Source organism: Esox lucius, chromosome 11 (assembly GCF_011004845.1).
Source record: "Esox lucius isolate fEsoLuc1 chromosome 11, fEsoLuc1.pri, whole genome shotgun sequence".
Taxonomy (NCBI): domain Eukaryota; kingdom Metazoa; phylum Chordata; class Actinopteri; order Esociformes; family Esocidae; genus Esox; species Esox lucius.
Genome location: NC_047579.1, coordinates 41,713,069 through 41,739,787, shown reverse-complemented (window position 1 = coordinate 41,739,787; position 26,719 = coordinate 41,713,069). Strand labels below are relative to the sequence as shown.

The 26,719-nt window shown below is 43.8% G+C and overlaps 1 protein-coding gene across 1 annotated transcript; it reads left to right on the top strand.

Annotated features, from left to right (window-relative positions):
- The first annotated feature begins 8,189 nt into the window (after nucleotides 1-8,189).
- itgb3a (integrin beta 3a) lies at nucleotides 8,190-24,547 on the top strand. Its single transcript, XM_010874773.4, has 15 exons — nucleotides 8,190-8,530; nucleotides 10,692-10,777; nucleotides 11,132-11,333; nucleotides 11,513-11,765; nucleotides 11,915-12,077; nucleotides 12,192-12,353; nucleotides 13,477-13,572; nucleotides 13,657-13,746; nucleotides 13,867-14,001; nucleotides 14,121-14,550; nucleotides 20,279-20,501; nucleotides 20,773-20,873; nucleotides 22,109-22,225; nucleotides 23,621-23,787; nucleotides 23,918-24,547. The coding sequence occupies exons 1-15, from the start codon at nucleotides 8,455-8,457 to the stop codon at nucleotides 23,984-23,986; spliced, it is 2,370 nt and encodes a 789-aa protein (XP_010873075.2). The 5' UTR covers nucleotides 8,190-8,454; the 3' UTR covers nucleotides 23,987-24,547.
- Nucleotides 24,548-26,719: the final 2,172 nt, after the last annotated feature.

Sequence of the window (26,719 nt, the reverse complement as noted above, 5' to 3'; positions counted from 1 at the left end):
TTTCTAATAGGTCATTATGTCTGACATCCATAATGGCTTTGATTGGAAAGAACGTTGAACTGTGATATTCCTCAGGGGACTAAATAGTGCTTCTCATCATCGACCAGACGACTACAATTATTCACAGTGAGAAGCCATGGTTTCAATGTGTGCTTATTTAACAGGAGCACTTCTCTCTTTCTTTCTTTAACAATGACCTTACGGTGAGGCCATCGAGTGGTCCAAGCCCCTGCCTGGGGTGCATAACTAGTGTTGCAGCATGGGGTTGAATGTGGCAAAGCACAGGTCCAAGTTTTAGCTGAAGACTCTCTTCTCTAACCTTTCTATCCCCCACTTTCTATAAAAAATAAAGCATGAAGAAATACTCCCCAAATATATTTAAAAGTTATTATGGATTAAAAGTAATTCATGTGTGTCCTGGACTTGTGACCACTCAGTGGTTATCAAACTGTTCCATGAGTGTAGGCTGCCTCTATTCTCATTATGTTTTCAAATACTCCCTCAGAAGTTACCAACTGCCTCAGTCCTAATCTTCTGTTTGTCTGCACGACAAAGCCTGTGAAAAATAAAACAATTTTGGATGCTCTCGACGTGTTTGATTATAAGCGGCTTTAGGTCTCAGACCGTCAAGCTTGTGTACCGACAACAATTAGCTCTTCACACAAATATCTTTCGTTAGCCTTCTAGGTGGTCAATTATAGTTCATTTATCACTGCATCTGGGGATCAAACAATGTGTTTATGTCCAACTAACCAGAATAATCCTATTAGCTTTTCTCGTTCAGATCAGGCTGTGTACAATGCCATGAGGCCTACCTGCTGTTCTCTTCATTAATTAAATATTACAGTATAATTATGGAAAGCAACTGAGGTTTACATTTTGATTCCTTTGTAAATATAGTCTGCTTCCCCAGTGACAACAAAACCGCAAACACAGAGTTGTGTATTTATGAAAGATTAAGAAGGGGCCAACAGAAAGTCAAAGACTGCTGTGCTACGAAGTAAAGATATAGACTTGGTTTGTTTCCAAAAAAATGAAAACTGTTGCCTCTGCTCTGCTTTAGCGAATATCAAACTGGGACTTATTGAGTCTGGATAAAATTCCTGTGAACAGGAGCGAAGAGGAACTTGAAAGAATATTTGGTCTCTTTAATTAATAAACTGCTTACAAAAAGAGCTGTTCACGACATTTCAGCAGACTTTGACGTCATCTGATCGTGGCATTTAAAGATTACGTTTCATTTAATTTGCTGCATTTTAGCTTGTTGGTAAAACTGAGACATAAATGTGAAACCGATGTTACACATCATGAGAGGTGACACATTCCATGCAGTTGACCATCTCCACCAGGGAAGCAAGAACATGGAAGGACACAGGAGATCATCGCAGACCCCTCCTAACCCGGTTTCCCTCTGTTCCAAACATTCTCCTGCGCATTCTTTTCACCTACCTACATCTAGATACACCGATCAGCCATAACATTATGACCGCCTGCCTAATATTTTGTAGGTCCCCCTGACCCGTCGAGGCATGGACTCCACTAGACCTCTGAAGGTGTGCTGTGGTGTCTGGCACAAAGACGTTAGCAGCAGATCCTTTAAGTCCTGTAAGTTGTGAGTTGGGGCCTCCATGGATCGGACATGTTTGTCCAGCACATCCCACAGATGCTCGATTGGATTGAGATCAGGAGAATTTTGAGGCCAAGTCAACACCTTCAACTGGTTGTTGTGTTCCTCAAACCATTCCTGAACCATTTTTGCTTTGTGACAGGGTGCATTATCCTGCTGAAAGAGGCCAATACCGTCAGGGAATACCGTTGTCTTGAAAGGGTGCACATGGTCTGCAACAATGTTAGTGCATCCTGGTGCCATGTGTTCTCCAGGTAAGTGATGCACACACACCTAGCCATCCACATGATGTAAAAGAAAACGTGAATCATCAGAACAGGCCACCTTCGTCCATTGCTACGTGGTCCAGTTCTAATACTAATGTGCCCATTGTAGGTGCTTTCGGCAGTGGACAGGGGTCAGCTTGGGCACCCTGACTGGTCTGCGGCTACGGAACCCCATACACAACAAACTGCGATGCACTGTGTGTTCTGACACATTTCTATCAGTACCAGCATTAACTTTTTCAGCAATTTGAGCTACAGTAGCTTGTCTGTTGGATTCGCTCCCCACGTACATCAATGAGCCTTGGCCGCCCATGACCCTGTCACCAGTTCACTGTTTTTCATTCTTTGGACCACCTTTGAAAGGTACTGACCACTGCAGACCGGGAACACCCCACAAGGGCTGCAGTTTTGCAGATGCTCTGACCCAGTCGTCTAGTCATCACAATTTGACCCTTGTCAAAGTCGCTCAGATCCTTACGCTTGCCCATTTTTCCTGCTTCTAACACATCAACTTTGAGGACAGATTGTTCACTTGCTGACTAATACATCCCACCCACTGACAGGTGCCATGCTAACAACATTATCAGTGTTATTCACTTCACCTGTCAGTGGTCACAATGTTGTGGCTGATCGGTGTACTGTATATTACACTGATACTGGAGATGTGTACATCAGCTGCAAAACCATGTTCATTATATACTAACTGCTCACATCCCATTGCATTAACCTGTATGCTTAGCACCCATTGAAAATAATGACCTGTTTGTTCTGTCCCGATATCACCACAGGCAGCACCATTACAGTCAACTAAAACTCTTGAGTATTTGTAAATATACTCAGCAAATAAAGGTGATTCACATTTCCCGATCCAGCTCATATCCCACAAGGTCCCGGAGCCTGCTGGTTTTCTGTTCAACCTCACAATTAATCGCAACCACCTGGTGTCCTAGGTCTAAAGAAGTCCCTGGAAGGGAAATCATTAATAAACACTGTGAAACCAGCTTTGAGGCCATAATGAAGTTTTACAGATCTACAGGCTACTGGAGACAAACGGAAACACAGCGTAGAGCCCCACGCGTGTAGTCAACCATGTTACAGGTGGCTTGAGCTCATTATAATGAGTATAATTAGCAAGTCGTGACACCCAGCATGCATGTGTCAATATAAAAATAGTTATGGACATACAACACGTAAAGACACGTGTGCATGTCTGACTTGTTCCTTAGCAACAGTAGACTTGTGAACATAGTGGCAGATGGTTAGTAAAGTTATTTTGGTTGAGAAAAGGAGGGAGGTAAGACGATAGGGAGGAAGAGTGAGAGAGTTTGGGTGCCTGGACGGAGAAGAGGGGAAAGCGCTTCCACTTAGCACAGGGGAATTGGCAGCCTAGCAACACAAACTCAGTGAAGACATTCCCTAGCAACAGGAAGGCATTTAGTCCACCCCCCCCCCCCCCCCCCCCACTCCACTTCACCTCCACCCCTGTCTTTTGGGGCCTTCACACAGGGCACAGCAGTGTGGACCCCCCCCCCCCCCCTCCTCCATACAGGTCTCCACCTGCCACCCAACCCCTTCATTTCCACATCCCTGCTCCAGAGGTGCGTCTGGGGGCAGACTTCTTAGGACGTTGATCCATTTCAATTAGTCTAATAGATGACCTACAGATAAGTCTTCATTAGATGAACAAAGTGTGTGTGTGACAGGTGTGGGTGCCTTTTCGTGCATTGATTTTTGACAATCAGAAAAGAGAGGTGAACAAAAGGAAGTTGTGAAAAAGGAAACGCGACGTGGCTAAAGAGTAGGGAGACCAGAAAAACCAAACAGCCAGGAGATGAAGACAATACAAAAATGAGGGTGTGGGGGGGAAGGTGACAGAGATGGAGAGAAACAAGGGGAGCAAGACAAAGAGAAACACACGGGGGGGGGGGGATAAATTGAAAGCGAGAGTGAGAGTGGTCGTGTCACCTGTGGGACTGTTAATCATAGAGAGCTAAATGTACTCATTAGTCCCCCCCATTGACAGCGCCTGGTGACGCGTGGCGGCAGAGTGGGACCGACCACTCCGCTCAACAACCATACAACAGGCTGCGTCCATTAGTCATTAAAGTTGTTTCAGGATAGTGATGATGGCTTCATTGCCCTAATGTATTGTACCATCCACCGCCAAACCTCGCACGTCTCCTCCGCACCCTGCCTCTGAAGGACCTCCTGGCCCGCACACTCTGGCGGGCCGATGCGTCTCCTACTAAACTTTGCAACTAGATTTCCCCATTTGTTTTTCTCCCCCTTGTCTTCTCTTCACCTCTGTATTCTGTCTTCAGCTCTGATACGTCACACAGGAGGCTTGGAGCCAGCCTAATGGTTCCAAAAAGCTGATTTGCTTTTTGAAAGAGATGTGTGTGTGTGTGTGGGGGGGGGGGGGGGTCTCTTGCTGAACCTCCTTCTAACCCATTTTCCCGGTCTCCCCATCTTTTAGTCCAGTTAACAGTCTCTGTTTCTCTATGGATCCTTTAGTTACATGCCTGCTGAGGGGAGTAGATCTGGAGGTCTGGATCAGGTCTGGAGACACAACCTCACAAACCACACTGCAAGGACACTTCTGAGATAAACCAGACAAATATATAGACTCCTGATCTAAACCAGACAGATATATAGACTCCTGATCTAAACCAGACAGACATATAGACTCCTGATCTAAACCAGACAGATATATAGACTCCTGATCTAAACCAGAGAGATATATAGACTCCTGATCTAAACCAGACAGATATATAGACTCCTGATCTAAACCAGACAGATATATAGACTCCTGATCTAAACCAGACAGATATATAGACTCCTGATCTAAACCAGACAGATATATAGACTCCTGATCTAAACCAGACAGATATATAGACTCCTGATCTAAACCAGACAGATATATAGACTCCTGATCTAAACCAGACAGATATATAGACTCCTGATCTAAACCAGACAGATATATAGACTCCTGATCTAAACCAGACAGATATACAGACTCCTGATCTAAACCAGACAGATATATAGACTCCTGATCTAAACCAGACAGATATATAGACGAGCTGTGTTAAAACAAATCCCAGGATGACCCTTTCATCCATGATATGGTGGGTTTCATTAAATCCGACCCAGTGAGAAGGAAACGGCCAATGTTTGGGGAGCTCGTTTATCCAGGTACTGATATTGGCAGCGTGATTGCATTTCATAGATTAGACTCGGTAAAAAGCTTGACCAGTCTTCTGTGGAGCGGAGAAAGAGGTCAAAACCTCCCCCCTCCCCCAACGCCCTCTCCTCCCTGCAGTACTGTTCATTGTCCAAATTGGGTGCTATGTGACCCTGGGCTGCATGAGGCAACAGGTTGCCAATACCACCCATGAATCTGCTAATACCTGCGAGTCCATGGAGAATTATCCCTCCACACACAGTCAGGAGCAATCAGAGCCTAATGCTGGCACACTGTGTTCCTGCCTGGGTATTAAACCTTATCTATTTATTTATGTTTCCATCACCTATCTTTGCTGCAATTCCAGAACACTGGCTGGTGGTAGTAGCTTAGCAACCAGTGAGACAGAGAGAATGAGGGGTACAGGGGGAGAGGGACAGTGATTCAATAAATGGACAAGCGCAGAGATCACAGACTGTGAGAGAACGAGGGTGGGGCATTGTCTAGCTCCCACTTCCGCCCCCCACAAGTCAATTTCTTAGAGGAGTTGCAGTGATGGTGATGGTTAGGCAGCGGAGGTAGTGGGAAGGAGACAGCCAGGAGACGGCCAGGGCATTGATCTAATCTTGTTTTCATCCCTCTCTGCATTTCTAGGGGCACACAGTTTCTCTCTCTCTCCATCGCTCCATAATGGACGGTCCTGTGAGAGCTGCCACGCAGGTCACATTCGCATAGAAGAAGAATGGGATCAAACAAAACTAGTCGACTGGATCCTTCTCTGAAGACGATGAATAGATATAAATAGTCCAGCGTTCACACACACACATTCTGTTTCTCCGGTTCAAAAGGAATATCTGTTTAAACCTCTAGGGGGCTGTCAAGTTCATGTCACTGGTTCTGAAACGTACCCTTGTTACATGAGGCTAACTGTTTTCCCATTTTGCTTCATAAAAATGGCATCTTACAAAGGATTACATGACCTGCTCTACATTTCTAAGGTGAAATAAATGTATAGAACATTTTGAAAATAATCATGAAAACAAACTTAATTGACTGTTTAGGCGTCTTGACACTCTTCAGTTAATGGTTGTTAGAAGAGCCATTAGCAGCTGGGAATCCTTTTAACCAAATATGATTATCAGTTTCTCTTGTTTTTATCTGTCAATTTATGAGAGAGTACAAATTGAGATTTGCATATCTTTTCCAAGTCAGCCCTGGCCTACGAAAAACAACATTAACATTAACATTAACTTAGAAGAAACTATCTCAGGGTTTGGTTTTTAGAAGACTGATGGTGTCAATTAACCTTTTCTATTTCTTTCATTTTTTTCTTTAGATCCTGACAAAACAATCCCTGCAGATGACAGGAATACCAACAATATGATTCTGCCATTACAATAACTGAACATATGGAGAGCTTCACTTTGTTATATGGGATTTGACCTAAACCTGCAGTTTTGTCATTTAGACCAAAACGTTATTATTGTTGCCATGTTGTCTTGTAATATTACTTAATAAATATTATAAGTCTTATTACAAACAGAATGAAAGACTTTGAGTGGAGTCAGGAGTGCATAGGGAATACATTGGGTTTGATCCCTTTGCCTACTAGTGACAAGGTTTGAATATTACTATTCATAAATGATTCCCAACCAAACAACAAAATGTACTGGGTGTTTAGCAATTTGGTAAAAGAAAACAGAAAAGGAACCAGGCAAGCCTAGTCAAGACGGCCCGTAATTAGAAGGGATGCATGTACAGTTGTTGCCCTCACAGTATTCAAAGCTTGGTCTCCCACGTGAGAGGCTGTGTCTTTAACCACTACGCCACAGAGCTATACGTGGGCTGGGTGTAGGCATAGCGTCTGGACATTAGATCATTTTGTCACGCATTAACATCATGCCAAGTTTGAATGTTTCACTAGACACCATTATGCATTGTGTTATACTGACTAACATTTCTAATTAAGTTTACCTTCACCACAAATAGTATCTATGAACTGTATGGCTTTTGCCACTGGCCGTATTAACAGCTTGTTAGCCAGTAATAGGCTTACTAGTATCTACTAACTCACTACTTGGAATAATCATAAGAATTAAGCAATTGCCAGTGAAACTGAAGATTACACTGCCAAAGCTGTTTAATTTCATGGCACAACAACGTTAGTTTTTCATTGGTGAATGACATCGATACTTTAACTAATAATATAGGTGAAGATACCTGACTTTTTCATCAGGTGAAAAGACTAAAGAATTGTGGAAACCCCTACTCAATTACTGCCCAAGAGGTTTTGATCTAGCCTATATTACCCCCTAAAAGCACGGATGCGTACTTTGAAAATCCACCTGAAATAGTTGAAATATAACTATAAACAATTTTATTTTAGGCTTCCTATAATCTAGCTCCTGAAGGTTGTAGCCAGCAAAGTTTTTATCAATCCTGAACAAATCAATGCATCATTTGTTTAGACTGTGACAAGCCTCAAATGCGGGGCCTCTTGCTTGGCATTCTGTGTCTCTAACCACTGCGCTATTTAACAAGGGGTGGTCAGTCAGTCACTCACTCAGTAAGAGACATTCGCTCTTCTTGGCTGGCTCCACTTATGTGGTCCAGCAGAAATATGGATGGGATATGTCCCTAAGGGTTATGCCCTTAAACATTCTTACATGGAATATGTCTGTAGATGAAAAGGTTTCAATGTAATTCAATTTTTCAATTTTCTATTTAAATGCAGCAAGCTGTGAAGGCTGTGCAGAGGCTCTCTAGGCTTTCTCTAGTGGCTTAAATAATAGACAATAAGATGACAACAAACTGTCTACAAATGTTTTATTCTGTTTGTTATGGGAGGTCGTTGGATAGATAACTGTCTATTTTAGAACGCTATTGTCGAATAAACTGCAAAAGAGTAGGAAATAAGTGTCTTGAATCACAGGTTGTCTTGACTTACACAGGTAGTCAGTGCCATTGTCAGGGGTGGAGCACAAAATGATGGGCCCTGTACATAGGCGGTCTCTGAGGGCCCCTCCCCTCTTTATCCAAGATTCAAACATTTTCCAGGGCCCCTATACACTTCAGGGCCCTATATACTTAGTACCCCTTTTCCCTGGTCCGACTCAACTGGTCATTGTGAAGACAGACACATCTGTACCATGTAGGCTATATGGGGAACAGGCAAATAGGGAATCAATATTCTGGAACATAAATACCCATAACGTAAGCCTTGTGTCTCTGAAGCCGCTTAACGTGTAGGGCAAAGCCTCCCCGCATCCGCATCGTGGTTGCATTTTGCAAGAATGAGGAAAAGCATTCTTATTGGTGATTCAGTCAGAGAGCAGGGCTACTACAAACGCTAACACAAGAGGGGGGAGCAGGCAGAGAAAATGAGCAGTGTCTCCAACATGGAAACTTTTTTCTGGATATTATCTGCTTTATCAGTAGTTGCTTCTGAAGTGCACGGTAAGTGTTTTTTATTTCCGTGAATCGTTTTAATGTAGCCTAATACGTTTTCCATTAGAACCAAAAAAATAAAAATTATATATTTTGACTAGGTAGCCTAGGATTACTGTGAAAGTCCAAGAAAAACGCACTAAACGATTTATCTTGACTAGGGTAATATTTAGAGACATGATTGTGGTGGCGAAACAGAATTGTCCAGGGCACATATTACTGCCTAGGTGTGGGTTAACAATACACCGGGCTTTATTGCGCTACTCCAGATCAAACGGGCCAGGTTAATGCCTTAAAAGGCAGCGCTAGTCATTTGCGAGACTGCCCTGCCCGAGCGCGCGCCTATCTTTTCCAACCACACCTTGCCTTACACGATAACACTTTACAATATTTGTTTTGGCCTTATGTTTTTTCCATCATGAATACACAGCCCCAGAAAACATTAAGAGACCACTACACCTTTTCGTTCCTTTCCAAACAAGTTGAAAAGGAAGGTTTTGAGTGAGGAACAGAAGGGTTATAAGAGACCACTGCAAATTGAACGCTTCTGTTCCTCACCCAAAACTTCATTTTTCAACTTTTTTGGAAAAGGAAAGATCTCTTAATCTCTTAAACCATCGTCAGTGGTCTCTTAATTTCCCCCGTCTCTTAATGATATACAGCCTAGTTAAATAATACACATAATTACACCATAAGGATTGACGCATAGGCTACATCTCATATAATACGTTTTCCGTGAATTTACATTTTAAATAGGACTACAATACGGTTTTAATTCCTTTTTTATGTTAGCGGGTTTTGATCACTGTTGAGCTGATAGGGAACAGGTTGATAGGAGGAGTGGAAGCGAAACCGAATTGTCCCAAATTGCGGCTGAGTTGTTGGAAAGTAAGATGCCTTCCTCTGCGTGTTGAAATATATTTCAATCCAACTGCCAGTGCTGTCAGCATGACATTTGAAACTTTACATTTACGTCAACAGTGGTCCGTTAGGTTTCTGTTTGGCATCGAAACGCGTGAGCATGAAGCCAGGAACCCTATATTGTAATGTATGGTACCGTGGTGTATCTTTGATTTTTTTTCTGGTCCTGGCGTCCTTGTGAAATCCAACGGAATTAAGAACTTTACACAGTACAAGGTTATTTTGGCCAAAAACCTGGTTTACTAATGCACACATCGACATGTTCAAGATTTAGTGTGGTGACATGGTCCAAGATCCCTTCCAATGTGTTCTCCAATCTAAAAAAAATACATTTTAGTCTCACTATTATAAATAAAAGGCATTTTAGTCTCACTATTATAAATAAAAGGCATTTTAGTCTCACTATTATTGCAAGTGAAGGATGTGCAAACTGCTCAAAATAATGGGGCCAACAATTTGACTCTGAAGTACTGTATTACATACTGTACATTAACCCTGTGTTACAAATCAATTTCCCTTATCAAGACTGTTATGTTCATTTACATAAGATACAGTATTGCACTCAGAGTTGTCTGGCAGATGTTTAACACTAACACAATTAGTGGCCAGAAATCACAGAATGCATTTTTAAGCTGAGTCTCTTTACTGGTTAGTTATCAGGGGCAGCAGGTTTGGCATCAATTAGCCTAGCAGTCATAGCAACTGACAAAGCACCACAGGATTGGCACATTGAATTCTGAGCTGGAAAAATTAAACATCAGTCATTTTGTCCCTGAACAGCAGTTCACTTTTATTGTGCCGGTCACTTTAGAGTTTGCAAAATGACTCAAATGTAAATGTAAAATATTTTCAATCAAATTTAGGTCACTTGTTATTCAAATGTAATTGGCAGATGGGAAAATGGGTGAAGTGGCTTATTCCTGTCAGTGTCTTTAACACTAGCCTGTGACAGAGCAGCATCTCCTCAGCTACTTTGAGGGCAACAACGCTACTTATATGGAATATTTTAGACGCAACTGCATTTGGCAAAACAGCCAGTAGAATAACATGAGCCGAAACCCCCTCAAAAAGCAGAGGACTGAAAGTGTCCATTGTGTCAAGTGTCCTCATTGAAAAAAAATGTTGTTTGTCATTTCACCAGAGACGCTCTCACCCAAAGCAACTTACAGGAAATGGTTTAGCCGCCCTGCCCATTAACTGGACCTCCTAGCTGCGTGTCCTTGTTTACACCGCGGTGTGTGTGTTTCAGGCGCTAACGTGTGCACCTCTCGAGGGGTTACCACCTGCAGACAGTGCCTGGCCATCCACCCCAGCTGTGCCTGGTGCCACCAGGAGGTGAGTGAACAACCCCTCTACGCCCTGCCTCCCATCCCTGCTCTTTCACAAGTGTGTTGTGTCTGGTTCAGCGCTGAGTTCCTTTCAGGCCTGCGTGTAAAGACGTGAAACTGGGTCTCTCGCAACATTCCGCCTGTTGCAACAAATAGCCTGTAGTACCTTGCCCTGGTAGTGGGCATGTCTGTTCATAGGCCTACTACTCATCAGTTAGTGAGGAATATGTTATTAATCTTTCTTGTATTCTTGTATTGGAATGTCTTCAGATTGACTTTCTAAATTGATTGACGTTACTTGACCTGTTGTCTCATCAGGAACTGTGCATTGCCCCTTACTGGTGTATTGTGTTGGCTTTAGGTGTTTGGACAGGGGGTCGGTGTGTCCCGCTGTGATCTGAAGAAGAATCTGCTGGATGGGGGGTGCACCGAACAGGGGCTGGAATTCCCTGTGAGCGGGTTCAGCATGCAGGAGAACAGGCAACTCAGCGACAAGGCATACGGGACGGCTGACGAGGTCACCCAGATCCAACCCCAGAAACTCACCCTGACTCTCCGACCGGGTACCCACTACGCTGCGCAGACAAACGCCCCCAAACACTCACCTGCATTCCTTCATTGGGTTTTCAGTCCATTTCCGCTTACCTTCGTCCTCCTCTCTTTCTGTGCCCGTCTGTCTCTTTCTATCTGTCTCTCTCTCTCTCTCTCTCTCTCTCTCTCTCCATCTACGTCCCTTTCTCAGATGATGCCATGCGTTTCGAAGTGAAAGTGAAGCAAGCGGAGGACTATCCTGTCGACTTGTACTACCTGATGGATCTCTCCTACTCCATGAATGACGACTTGGTCAAACTGCGTGACCTAGGCAACCTCCTGGCTACAGCCATGGGAAAGACTACCAGCAACCTCCGCATGGGCTTTGGTGCCTTCGTGGACAAAACGATGTCCCCATACATGTACATCTACCCTCCGGAGGCAGTGCAGAACCCCTGCTATAAGTAAGGAGAGGGAGGGAAAGGTTGGAGGAGGTGGAGGAGATTTGGACGAGGGATGAAATATATTTCAGCAATTCGGGAAGCTTTCTGGGCTTTTTCTTTTAGTGCATTCATTACATCTGTCTGTCTGTCTCCACCTCTTTACCATGTAGGAGAACCAATCGCTGCCGGCCTCAGTTTAGTTACAGGAATGTGCTGTCCCTGACAGACCAGGTCTCCCGCTTCACCGAGGAGGTGGGGAAGCAGCAGGTGTCTGGTAACAGAGACTCTCCAGAGGGAGGGTTCGATGCGGTCATACAGGCAGTGGTCTGCAAGGTGACACACACACCTACACACACACACACACACACACACACACACACACTGTCTTCATAGTTTTAGTTATTTATGGTTTCTTCTCTGCCTCTATCCCCCTCCCTCTGTTATTAGGACAAGATAGGCTGGCGTGCGGATGCCAACCACCTGCTGGTGTTCACGTCTGATGACAAGACACACAGTGCCCTGGATGGCAGGCTGGCAGGTGTGGTGCAGCCCAACGACGGCCAGTGTCACATTGACCAGGAAAACCTGTATGACCTGTCCACAACCCTGGTGAGATTTCCTTAACGGACGGGAGAAGTGAAAGGTCACCTGTTGGCCACTTGTCTGGGCACAGTATGATAGGGACGATGACAACAACACTAATAATAATAATAGCAATAATAGTAATGAGAAAAATAATGATAATAATAAAAACAACAATAATAGTAATAAGTGCCATTCAGCAGATGCTTCCATCCAAAGCAAACCACAGTCATGCAAGCACTTATTCCACACAAACTACATGTGCCAGGCACCACAGAGGACGGTACATTTCCCATACTTCTAGGCTTGATGAGAAGAGAAAAAAAACTTCTAGGAACGTTTTCTTCTGAACCGTTCAAGCAATCATGAAATATGGAGGAGTTAAGTTGTCCCCTTGTTAACATTGAAAAGCGGTTCCTTCACAATCTCTCGTTTTAATTCCCCCCTGAAAATCAGAAAGTGACAAAAAACATACATAAATCTGTACGTTTGGTTCAGATTTGATCCGGTCCAGGCCGGCCCAAACATTGACAACCTGTCAAGCCCACCTGGTCATCCTTGTTCATGTCCCCCTGGTTCTCCCTGTCCAATCCACATCCTTGAGCAGTATTTATTGACCCGCTTGGCGGGTGTCATCTGAACATGCAAAAATAGTTATGTGACCAGAGTCAAGTGCTCTTCACATGACAAAGCCACCCCTTATATTCTGGCTCCTCTCTAGGTCTCTTCCTATGTTCTGAAAACGCTAGGGAGATTTTCCTAACCTCTGAGCATCAATTCTTGTTGTTGCTATATTCAGCTCCAGTCAACTGCCACAGCATCAGTCAGTTAGAAATATCCACAGTTCCCATCCGCCAACCCAACAGAAACGCACCAAACACCAACAGTTCAAATAACAAAACATAAATACCACAGTTTTCCATTTCACATAGAAGGTTATAACTAATATTAGTCATAACTAATGTTATAGCCTCCTGAGAAAGAGCTAAACCCATTCACCAGATAGAATAGCAGTAATTAAACATCAAAATTACATTTTTATATTTGGAGTTCAGCATCTATAGTGTAGCACCCAAGCCTGTTTAGTGCTTCCTCTGTCCTGTCAGCCCAAACAATTCTAAAACATAATAAAGATGGACTTCTTCCTTAGGACTACCCATCTCTGGGACTGATCTCAGACAAGTTGTCTGAGAACAACATCAAACTGATCTTAGCCGTGACCCAAAACGTTGTACCCCTCTACCAGGTCAGTACATATTACAGTGGTCACCCTTGTAATTAGAAGTAGGCTTGTGGTCATTTATATCTCATCCACTTCCCTTTTCCTCAGAACTACAGCCAGTTAATTCCTCTCAGCTATGTGGGGACTCTGTCGGATAACTCTGACAACGTGATCCAGCTCATCCTGAATGCCTACGAGGTGAGACATGGAAATGGAACACATTTTCTGTTGCAGGAACATTATGGGATCCCCTTGTTTGGCACAAGTGCCACTGATGTCTTCTGTTCTGCGTCTTTCTGACCCTGCTGCACGGAGCAGAAGTTCCGATCCAAGGTGGACCTGGAGCTACTGGGTGTCCCAGATGAGCTGGCCCTGTCGTTCAACGCCACCTGCCTCAACGGGGAGCTGATCCAGGGTGTTAAGTCCTGCTCCGGACTCAGGACAGGAGACACCGTGAGTGTCTCTACCGTGCACCACGTCCATGATCCTTGCTTGGCCCGGGGTACCGTCCTAGGTGTAAGAGATGGAAAACGTTCTAACTGCACTGTTCCACTATAACCCGCTCCTCCCAGGTGTCGTTCAGTGTGGAGGCCAGCCTGCGCGGCTGCCCTAAGGAGAAGACACGCACCTTCAGCATCAAACCGGCCGGCGTCAAGGACACCCTGGAGGTCACGGTCAACTTCGCCTGCGGCTGCGAATGCGAGGCCGCGGCTCAGCCCGAGAGCCCTCTCTGTAACCAGGGCAACGGTACCTACCAGTGTGGCGTGTGCCAGTGTCACCCAGGGCGCCTGGGAGGCCGCTGCGAGTGTGCGGAAGGCGACTACAGAACCTCGGACCACGACAACTGCAGCCCGACACCCGGCGACCCCGTCTGCAGCGGGAGGGGAGAGTGCGTGTGCGGTCAGTGCACGTGCCACGCCAGTAGCTTAGGAAAGGTGTGGGGCAAGTACTGCGACTGTGACGACTATACGTGCCCACGCTTCAACGGGGAAATCTGCTCAGGTGAGTGGAGAGATAAGTCGTATACCGCTTTATTGCGTACTACCATCTGGGACCGGGTCGGACCTCTTTGCCTCCAGAAAAGCCTGAGTCCGTTTGGGTCAGGATTATACTCCCATAATCCCTAACTCACTACTCTCTGGGCCACTCTATCATCCAACACCGGCCAGCTGTCCCCCAGCTTGCTCCTCCTCCAGAACCAACTCTAGCTTCAGCCACTGGCTCACTAGTTTACAATCCATCTTCCAAAACTAAAAACTGTATGAAGCTGTTACTGGGGGTTATTAAAAAGATGGATACATTATTACTTTATATTTTACATTTTGTTGAAAAGTTTTCAGTAAAATTTTTAGGATATATGGTCACTTTGCCAACGTTTACATTCATGGCCTCTTACTCTGAGAGTTGAAGAATTATGCTATTTTGCCTTTTTCCATGGTTTTACAGGCCAAATATGAACCCATTATCTAGCTACCTGTCTAATCATTCACCAAACTAAAACGCTGGGGCAGTAGCATTACCATAGTTAACTTTTAAACTTATAGACAGCATAGCCAATAGTCACGGCAGTCTTCAGTTTGGGAGATTTCTCTCTCTTCAAATAGCCTTACCGTTTCACTGTCAGTACATAAACAGTTATCTTATTATGGCACTAGATAGTAGCTACCAGACAATTCCAGACATACCAACCTGCAAAAAACTCATTTCAGGGAGGTGGCTTCACCGGCTACTGACAACACCGGTTCTTATTCGACTAGTGTTTTCTAAAGTGTAAGGGTAATAATTCAGCCATCTTTGCTCGGAAATGTTTATTTAACTTCATAAATTATATTTATAATGTGCTCCTATTGCAAATATAGAGTCAAATTAGGATAAGACCATATTCTTGCCTGCCAAACTCAGTAGTGCCACAAAAAGAATTTGACTGTAGTCACAAATTTTAGCAAATATGAGAGGGGATAATTTTGCTTCAAATGGAAATTTGGCGATTGGCGGGTGTTAGTTTTGGACTCTGCAATGTATTTCCCATCCTGGTCTGGTGTTTTACTGACAGGGGTGGAACCCAGTGAGGCTGTCTGCTGCAGTAGTGTGACAAGGACCAATGAGCTGTCTATTGCTAGACATTGTCCTGCCCACCACCGTTTTTTTCTGCCATCATCATTCGACCTTTCTCATGAAACAGTTTTTTTCGTCCCCTGACTAGGTGATGTATTTTTTGATTGTCACACCATTCTTGTCTCAGTCATTTACTGTCACTCAAACTTTTTTGCAGCTACTTAACTCTCTTTAAATTTTAACTCTCTTGCTGTTCATTTAACCAATGCTACAAATAGTTTGGCTTTAATCATTAGCTTGTCTTTTAGCTTGGCACAAAACTTTTGTTAATCCATTGGCGTGCATTGTTACCACACAGTCTCATAGTTGATACCATGTAAATACTGGGTAAGAAGCTGTTTGAACCAGGCTGTTAAGGCGTTACAACACATTTGTATTACATGCTGTGACATAGACAGTGTTGTTGACTCAGAAACAGACTGAGTGTTTCCGAATCGGTCCTGGATCTTGTCTGACATTTTTTCTAATTTAGCCTGACTTGTACTCAGATGGCTCTGATGTAATTCTGACGCTGGCTAATTTATTGTTGCAACATAGCAGATAAGTAATGGTGATTTCACTGTGTCCGTAGGTGTTGGCTACAGCTGGACCTCTTTGTTTTAACCACAGCAACTGATTTATGTCCTACCCTCTATATTAGACAGGCTGTACTTATGGTCCCCACTGAATCCACTAAAAGAATGAGATGCACTAGATACACTACCTGTGGAGAAGTTAGATACAACATCTGTGACGTCTTGGTGTTTTTGGGGGAAGCTCTGTGTAGTCAGCCGAGTCACTGAAAATACATTGCACAATACAGCCTGTCGATGTCACTCAGTAGTTCCCATGATCCTCCCGGGCAGTGAAAGCCTCACCATATTTCCCAGAGAATGAGGAAATTCCTATAGACAACTGTTTTCAATGTCTTCCAGAATTTCCCATTTTCTTTCCGTCCCCTCAACCCTCCATAATATCTTCCACCAGGATGTTGTGGTGTGAGCCAGCGTTTCGTAACCCAGCGGCCTGGCCCCTTGGGGAGGCTACACAGGACAGGGAACAGGTCTGCACAAGAGGATCGTCTTGTGTTCTCGATCTGACAAGTAACGTCTGGTCGTCGGGATGAAGTCAGAACTAAGGATTGGGACATATTTCGTTAAAACACTCATTAACTCTGCATTAGCTATGGTTTTGAGACGTCAAATATGTAATTTGCGGCCTTGTGGTTTTAGTCATTGAGATCAAGACAAGGTGTGGGATGAAAAGAAGGCAACAAGACTCTACATTTAGGTCGTAGAGTAATTAGAGTACACAGCAGGAGACCCATATTGCTCACCCTGTGAATCTGCGGTCTTGTAGTCATGATGACAGTGTGGAGTACTCTAGCAGAGTCCCTGGGCCCCAACTCAATCTTAGTAGGTCTGTTCAGCCATGGTATTTTGGATGACTGTTCTCGGGCCAGCTCTTCTCTGCTCCTGGCCGCATGTGCTGCTGCGAATGCAATACCTTGTTTGTTTTAGCCATAGAGATTTAGTCTAATTCCTGAGATCCCTTCTAATTCCTAAGATTCAGTCTAATTCCTAAGAACCATTGTAATTCCTAAAATGCATAATGCTTTGATTTGAGGGGATTTTCATCCATATCAGATTAACCATTTATAAGTTACAGCATAATGTACATAGTCCACCCATTTTAGTGTACCAAAAGTATTTAGACAGCTTTCTTTATCAAAGTTTCTTATTAGGCAGGTGTGTTTGAAACATTACTGCATGCAGACGACAGCTGTCAATGTCTAGTCTTGATTCTAGGCTTCAGATTTGGAGTCAGTTACTGGTGTCTGACAACACGAGGACCAGAAAAGTTTCAATGAAAGTAACGCTGGGCATTCTAGATGAGATGAGAAATAAACAATCAGAGACATAACATTAGGTTTAATATGCTGGTTGACTTTTTAACTGACAGGTCTCAAAAGGTGAAATTCAATGGCGTATTATCTGACGCCCTTGGGTCTTCCACTGGTCCCCCTCAGGGGTGTGTCCTCTCACCCCTTTCGTTTTATATCGTTGAACACGTCACTCACAATACAATATCAATACAATATCAATGAAGGTCCTCGGTCCGAAATGTTGTTCTCAGAACGACATTTTGAGAACGACATTGATATTGCAAGTGATGCGGACATGGAGTTGTCCAGCGCACCGGTCGATCTGCAGGTGTGCAAAAGCTTGGTACTTTTGTTTTATATACAAATGAGTGTCAGTGTCATCTTGAGGGTAGGCATATCATCAAGTTTACAGACTATTCCATCATTGTGTGCCTGCTCAGAAATGATGAAACTGACCATGGTCTGATGGTTGATGTTTTTACTGACTGGTCCTTCTTGGACATAAATGTGTCTAAAACAAAGGAAATTGTCATTGATTTTAGGAAGTCACCCCCGATCCGTCCTGTTGTTATTTATGGCCAGGATGTTGAAGCAGTTCAACAGTACAAGTAATAATTGATAATAAGTTTGACCCTTTGAACCAAATAAGTGTGTTGTTTGTGCGAAGACCCATCAGTGCATGTACTTTTATCGTAAGCTTAGATGTTTTAATGTTGATGCCAGTTTTATGAGAATGTTTTGTTCTTGTTTTATTGAGCCTGTTTTAACCTTCTCTTTTACTTGCTGGTTTGGGTCATTGCCCTTGAACAATAGGACTAGGTTGGAGGGAATTGTTCGATTGTGCAGTAAAATTGCAGACATAAATCTAAATGACCACCCAACTGTGAAAAGTCAGGGCCACAAAGAAAGTCCAGTCAGTCCTTGGGGACCCTAGTCACCCCTGTTCAGTGAGTTCATGTTGCTTCCATGTGGTCGCAGGTATAACTTACTAAGAGGCAGGACCAACAGATTTAAAAACTATTTTGTCCCTGCTGCTATTGTGCTTCAAAATTATATAAACTCCAGTGAAGATGTTTATGGGTTGCAGGCTTCAGGCAATTATTGTATGCAAAGGATATGCAACGAAGTACTAAACATTACTACTTTATTAAGCATAATATAATTTATTTCCAAATACTTACGATAACAAACATTTCTGGGATTATGTACAAAACAGTGGATGAAAGTGGATGAAAATGAGAGCAGCCTTCCAATCCCTGATCCCATAGCTCCTTGGGGTGGTTTTCCTTCTCTGCTCTTGAGCAAGATTAAGCAAGCCCACCCCCAGGGTACATACACAGTACAGAGAGAACGAGAGTCAACATTCCTGTGGCACTCTGCTCTCTCTCTTCTCACATCTTCCCCTCCTTTATTGTACCATAAACTGTGTATTTACAGTGTCACTCTCTGTCTGTCACTTTTTCTTCTACTCTCTTTAGAACTGTCTATTACATCTTCCATCATTTCTACCCCTTTCTCTATGTCTCTCTCTCTCTTATTCTTTCTTCCTCACTCTTTATATCATTCTCTCCCTCAGTTTTCCCTTCTGGGCTCAATGTTTATGATTCTCTGTAGTTGATGCTCACTACAAGATGAATGAGAGGATTAGAGTGCACTCTCCGAACGAGGTGGATGATTCACACCCAGACTGCTTCCTAAACCACACCCTATCCCCTAGTGCCCTATTTTCTGAACAGAGGCTGTGGAAATCTGAACAAACGTGTCGCGCAATTAAGGACAAGGGTACCACTTGACATTCCGTAAAACTCTCTCTCGACTCTCTGACTCGACCCTACAAGTAATAAAGCTAAAAGAACAAGGCACAATCTAAGGTTCCTGTTGACCGTGAACTCCCTGCATGGATCAGAGATGGCAGGAGGGGAGTTGGCTAGACACAAGAAAGGTTTTAAACGGAGGAAAGCTAGGATTTCCTTAACTACAATTTGATTGTGCCTCACTTTAAAGCCTTTAGTTACGTCAGTGCTGTTTGTAATCTACTGTTTATGCAAAGTATACCGTTACCCGAGCTATGCTGAAGGAGGGGGTTTCAGCTGAAAACAATAATGAGCAGGTCTCTCTGTCATTGTAACCCAGATGAGCTCTGCATCAGTGAGTCAATCTCTGCTTTTAGTCACTTATTACCATCCCTATTCATATACAGTGAGAAACAGTGTGTTGTTCTCCGTGTCTGTCTGAGGGGAAGCAAACAGCAGTTTCTCAACTTTGTCGACTAGGTGGATGGATTTTGCTGAGGTTCCAGGGATTGGCCCACAAAAACAGTTTGTCCCGTGGTGTTGGGAGTGAAACAGTGAGCTTGGATGGATCGTTAATCAGTCTCCTCCATTCAGAAGGGAGGTTTTCCTGCCATTGTCTGCACGGTCTGTTCCTAATTTGACAACTTCATGTTTTGGGATGTTACTCACTACTGAGCCACCACACCCCGTTCTCTAAGTAAGCTCATAACAGTGACCAAAATCAACTGATGAACGGACACATAGATACAGTCTGGCAAACTTGTAGGCCAACTGTGCTCAGCCCCTCACTAACGCATTCCCTTTAACTCCAGAACATTCCACGCTAGCCAGATAACCTCTCCCGCGGGTCTGTCTGTCCTGCACTGATAACGGGGATTTACGACAGCTACCTTCATGGTGCCTCCCAGTTAGCAAAGGAAACGAGCTTGACGACGAGCCCTCTTCTCATCCGTGTCAGGCAATGGCCAGTGCAGCTGTGGCGTCTGCACGTGCATCAGCGACTGGACGGGGCCGAACTGCAACTGCACCCAGAGGAAGGACACCTGCGGACTGGGCGTCGGGCGGCTTTGCAGCGGCCGGGGCGTGTGCGTGTGCGGCGCCTGTCAGTGCAACCAGCCTGGTGCGTACGGTCGCACCTGCGAGAAGTGTCCGACCTGCCCGGACGCCTGCACCATGAAGAAGTAAGTCCACGCCTAACACGGACACGCAAGCGGGCCGACCGCGGGAGACACGAATGAAGGGAGCATGTGACGTTGACTTCTGAGGGTTCAAATTGCAGTGGACACACATTTTAATGTCCGCGGTTATGACTGCCCACGCGAAGATGTGGGTCGAACACGTGATCATGGTGATGGTGAAACAAGGAGAAGGGAAAGGGGGGACAAGGAAGAGTTGGGCGGTGATGGTAACGCCGAGATGGCTGCGTTGACATTGTGCCGCCTCTGTCCGCAGGGACTGTGTTGAATGTAGGCACTTCAAGAGAGGTGGACTCGTTGAGGACAATAGCTGTGCTACAATCTGCAGGGATGAAATTCAGCAGGTGGAAGAACTAGGTAAGACACATTACTACGTGTTCCCCCATTGTGTTCAGTGTGCTCTCTGTGCATTATTTACTCTCTTACTGTATTATTTACAAGGTACACCACATGATAAAGTACTCAGTGTTCTGCAACATTTCATGTTGAGCCAAAGCTATTCCTCAACACATCATTTGGCAGTTAAAAGTCTGCATGTTTAGTTCTAGACAGTCGATATGGAGTCCTAAAGTCGGCAGGCCACCTAAAGAATCCAGAACTTTCAGCAATATGTACATCCTCCCCAGGGGTGTCGGATCAGGGAAAAGGGGTATAAAGTATATAGGGCCCTAACATGTAGAGGGGCCCTCAAAAATGTTTGAATCTTGAATAAAGAGGGGAGAGGCCCTCAGAGACCGCCTATGTACAGGGCCCAGAATTTTGTGCTCCACCCCTGTCCCCGCCATCGGCGTCAGCTATTGGGTCGTTACTAGGTTCTATAGCAACACATTCATTCTAATTCTTCTAATTGAAATCATAAAAGTTGCTTTTAGTGTGTTTCTTGTGTAGCAGGTAGAATGTCACACTGACACAATTCTGATGGAAAAACAATGCAAAGCATGTTCTGCAGATGAAGTGTAACTAAACAACTTCCTCTACTCTCACCACCCCATCACCCTACAGCCTTAACATCTAGTCTCTCCACCTCCTTAACCTCTAGACCCTCTACATCTTTAACCTCCAGTATCTATACATCCTTGACCTCTAGACTCTATACATCTTTAACCTCCAGTATCTATACATCCTTAACCTCTATACCCTCTACATCTTTAACCTCCAGTATCTATACATCCTTGAACTCCACCATCTACATCTTTAACCTCCAGTATCTATACATCCTTGAACTCCACCATCTACATCTTTAACCTCCAGTATCTATACATCCTTGAACTCCACCATCTACATCTTTAACATCCAGTATCTATACATCCTTGAACTCCACCATCTACATCTTTAACATCCAGTATCTATACATCCTTGAACTCCACCATCTACATCTTTAACCTCCAGTATCTATACATCCTTGAACTCCACCATCTACATCTTTAACCTCCAGTATCTATACATTCTTGAACTCCACCATCTACATCTTTAACCTCCAGTATCTATACATCCTTAAACTCCAGCCTCAACATCTTCAACCTCCAGTCTTTCTCTCTTACTGTCCTCCATTTCTATCTCACCCCTAATTCTGTTTTTTCTCACCTCCCCAGGCTTCCATGAGAAGAATTCGGTGAACTGCACCTATAAGGACGAGGATGACTGCGTGGCGCGCTTCCAGTACTACGAGGACGACGACGGCAAGTCCACGCTCTACGTCATGGAGCTTGGTGAGTCTGTCGGTCAGAGTGCGGCTGTCAAAAATCCTCAAAAATTACGTTAGAATATTCCCTCTAAAAAAACACAAAATATTCGAACTATTCGAACATCTGGTTGCGCATGCGCATTTTGTCAATGACGAGCATTACGTCAATAACAGGACAAATGAATACAGAGACATTAATAGACTACCTATACAAGTAGTTAAGTTTAAACATATTTGACAACGTATTACCTACACAAAAACAAGTAAATCAAATGATGACCAAGACCGCAGACCTCTCGCTCGCTCAAGCACTTTCTCTCTCTCGCACTCACGCTCTCTGCGCAATAACGGTTTAAAAAACACATTTTGAATGCTGATCAAGAGTTTTGTGCAAGCAATATAAGGTTGCGACTATTGTCCCAAATAAAGCAGGCTTCATTCAGTGATTGAAACAAATATTAACATTAATTGAAGTTTCACAGTTGTAGAGTATCCAGTAGAAATAGACAAATATCTTTCAAACTAACCTTTGTTAAGCTGAAATGAAGACAGATTCAGCAACTGCATGGCCTATTTCTCGCTGAAATTTTTTTCAGCAAGACATTTCAGTGAACTATTTTTGTAAAATACGAGATCGTATTCTCAATGAGCCACCATGACACTGTTGAAATTCTCGAGTAGCCAGGTCAGGGGCGTGGAGCATCAACCATGGCTGTATGACGTCGCGACACAACGCTTCAGTTGTGTCGGACATATGGATCTGTACCGTCAGGCGCGCTAGCGCGCCCACTCGCAAAGCAGACAGCCAGACAACCTGTGCTACCGCAAATGTTTTTTTCCACATTTAAAAAAAATAAAAAAATATTCATTCTCACCTTCGAAATTCGTTTTTTTTTTAACTATTCGAATATATATTCGAATTTAGAATATTCGTTGACAGCCCTAGTGATTTCCTTCATTCCGATGACGCTGTGTTCTGTGCAGACAGTGGGTTTTACTGAAGGCTGAAGACTAGGAGGAGGTGGAGGGTCTGTCTTCTCCCCAGCTGGGTGCCGGGGAGTCTTTATGTGTGTGGCAGGCAGGCAACTCTAGAGAGTAGAGTAGGCACAGATCGTACCACTCAGCCTTGGCTGTCACCCTGGTACTCCGCTCCTCTCACACTCACACGTGCACGCACACGCACACACAAAAAGACAACACAGAAATCAGAAGTGAGGCACACTGGTCAGTGAAATGTATTTTATAATCCCTTTATGCATCACCAGTTGTCACAAAATGGTTATACTGACACCCAGGCAAATGATGTGGATACACGATTTCCCAGATAGATAGCCTCCACCTAAACCCTCTTCTCTCCCCTCTGCTCCCCTCATCTCTTCTCCTCGCCCCTCTTCCCACCTGCTTCAACCCTGTCTTTCAGACTGTCCTAAAGGACCTGATATCTTAGTGGTTCTAATGGCGGTGGCCGGGGCCATCTTGTTTCTGGGTCTGGCTGGCCTGCTCATCTGGAAGCTGTTTGTCACCCTCCACGACGCCAAAGAGTTTGCCAAGTTTCAGGAAGAGAAGGCGAAGGCTAAGTGGGATACGGTGAGCGTCCGACTGTACTTCTAGAACAACGCTGCCACCTGTTGGAGAGAATGTGAAAGGCAAGAATGTTTCATGAAATACGTCTGATTTGGTGTTTATTTTGTCTTCTATTTTCTTGACATTTTTCTAGGGTAACAACCCCTTGTACAAAGGAGCCACTTCCACGTTCACCAATGTGACATACCGCGGAAACTCTTGAGGGACTCTGGACCAATCACAGCCAGAGAATTCAGGGATCTATGAGAGCAGTGCAATGCAGTCCCAATGAGACGGACCCTCCGCATTGTCATCTGATAAAGTGTATTTATGTTTCATGTGCAGACTACTGTATGTTGATATCAGTTAGATTCAAGAAATTGTATATATTATGTAAAAAATAAAATAACATGGCCTTAAAACTGTTCTTTACTTTGATACAGCAGGGCCTCCAGGTGCCCTATTTTCACCAACAAATCATTTAATTCTTCTTATAAGGCCTAGTGAATTTAAGACCAGCCTCTGAGGGAAGGTGTTAGACATGTCATTTCTATGCTCTTTGGTAATTTCATACTGAATGTGAAAATATTGACATTGTACAGAACATCATACAGCTCACAGAGCTCTTTTACAAACTGCCTGTAGTGTCTTATAGATCCCAGAGTGTTGTGACACTGGTGGAGTGTTGCAATACATTTACCAAACGTTTGTAGAAATGTTTTAAAGGATACGTTTATTGTGTGTGTGTATATATATATATATATATACACACACACCATACCAGTCGAAGGTTTGGACACACCTACTCATTCAAGGGTATTTTGTTTATTTTTACTATTCTCCACATTTTAGAATAATGGTGAAGACATCAAAACTAAGGAATACCACATTTTTGGTTACTAAATGATTCCATGTGTTAAACAAAGCAAATACATTTATATTTTAGACGATTGAAAGTAGCGGCCCTTTGCCTTGGTAACTGTCTTGCACACTTTGACAACAATTTCCAACCATATTTACTGATGTCTCTCCCACAGATCTAATTGCACATGTAACTTTAGTCTCTGTTCCAACTGAAAAGCTTTCAAATTCACTTAGATCTGGTCCTGTTAAGCACTTTTATACCTGCCACAGAGCATGATAGGACATTAACTGATTGTTTCATGCAGTACACCTGTATGGAAGCATCTGCATTTGTTATATTCCTTCACATATTCAGGTTTTCCCTGTACTTTGTCACCCATTTGCATGTATGTGCTGGCCTAAATGTTCAATGAAGCAAATAAACGGCTATTTAAGTGTGTAAAGTTGCATTATGAACTGGTGCTTTGATATCATTGTTGGAAGTAATGGACATCGGTTAACTGTAACCAGCGTTTGCCAGTTAAAATGTAGTTACAAGGAGATATGTTGCTTGTTCCCTTTAATATATTTAAAAATATTTATTTGCAATGATTCTGTAGTTTAGTGTAATGAATGAAATCTATCAATTCAGGCTATATTTCATTTGTATTCTGAAAGGCATCCACCATATGCTTCCTCATAGACCGTCTCGAAAGATGGCTCAATGTTCCGTAGACCGTATGTCCAGTGTATGATAGGACATAACTCTTTGTGAACCCACGAAGATAGAGACCGGGTGGCTGGACAATGGATTTATGGAGGCCTACAAAACGGGAGGAAACTTGACCAAGATTCTGGTGATTTTCTGATAAGATGTTTAATTTCTCTCATTCTCGATCATGTTTTCTGAAGTACATTGCGTACGTTGACTACATTTTTTAGACTTCACCCTTTATCTGAATTATTTTTTAAGTATGTTCTTGCTGTGTTTGTTATTGTTCTATTACAAATGAGAATAACATCGAGCAATCTAGTCGCAAACTTCGCCCGTAGGGCTAAGGCGCCCTCGACAGGTGTAACAGAGTACTAACAGGCAACTGATTTAGCTGGGGCAAAGATTATTTAGAATAGAGATAGGCAGAAAGTGCTTTCTTGTGTAATTGATAGATAAGCATGGACACACGGACACTCGTCACCATCTATATCAATCGTTCCAGGACAAAAATATGACCAATGCACGGACCAGCGCCACAAAGGCCAATGCGTTGCGTCGCGGCTGTCCCATGGTATTGCTAGTGAAGGTTTTTTCAAAATCAATCAATCAATAAAAATTTATTTTTAAAGCGCTTTTTACAACAGCAGTTGTCACAAAGTGCTTTACAGAGACACCCGGCCCTCTTATAGGTGAAAAAGTTCCTCTCTGACTCAGATGTCATCATAGGTGTTATGATAATTTTCAGCAGAGTGACGGTCTCAGCAAAAGCCTCCTCTAGGTTGTTCTCATGGATGGATCTTAACAGAGACAGAGGCCGTCTCACCAGTGTGAAGCTCAGTGTGGCGGTACAGAGTGGTCAGCTCAGACTTCAACTTTTCCTCGTTTCCTAGAGGCCTCACAGTCAAGCTCAGATGTAGGGAATGACAGGACAAATTGTGGGAAGAGCGAGCTGTCAACCAGCTTGGGATCAATCAGGTGGTCACTTTGTGAAAACCTCTGCTCCACCTGGGAGATGAGTTTGTCACATGCCTCCTTCTTCACCAGCGCTGTGTTGGTTACTCGTCTGCCTGGCTCGTCTGTTCCATCGTGAACGGTGGCAGCCCATTCATCAGTTTGCTTCTGCATATTCTGGACATTCTCCTTGAAACGGGTGAGCGTACTGCTAATCCCATGCATGATGCTCCGTTTTTGCATGTTGTATAAAACATCAACTTTTGGCATAAGGAAGAAAAAAAAATCTGCAGCTGCAGAAAGCATCGGTCACGGAGTTTTTTTGACAGGCCGTATACCTCACTTATGGTGGCCTCATCCCATCCTGGTTCTGTGCGTATGTCCTCAATACACAGGAGCAGCGCAGCGCGGTTTTCCCAAACTGCATTGACAGTTCTACTTTAAAGT

Coding starts and splice junctions, on each gene's coding strand:
- itgb3a (XM_010874773.4), top strand. CDS start 8,455: ATGAGCAGTGTCTCCAACATGGAAACTTTTTTCTGGATATTATCTGCT. Junction 13,573..13,656: donor ACGTTGTACCCCTCTACCAG/GTCAGTACATAT, acceptor CCTTTTCCTCAG/AACTACAGCCAGTTAATTCC. Junction 14,551..20,278: donor CAACGGGGAAATCTGCTCAG/GTGAGTGGAGAG, acceptor CATCCGTGTCAG/GCAATGGCCAGTGCAGCTGT.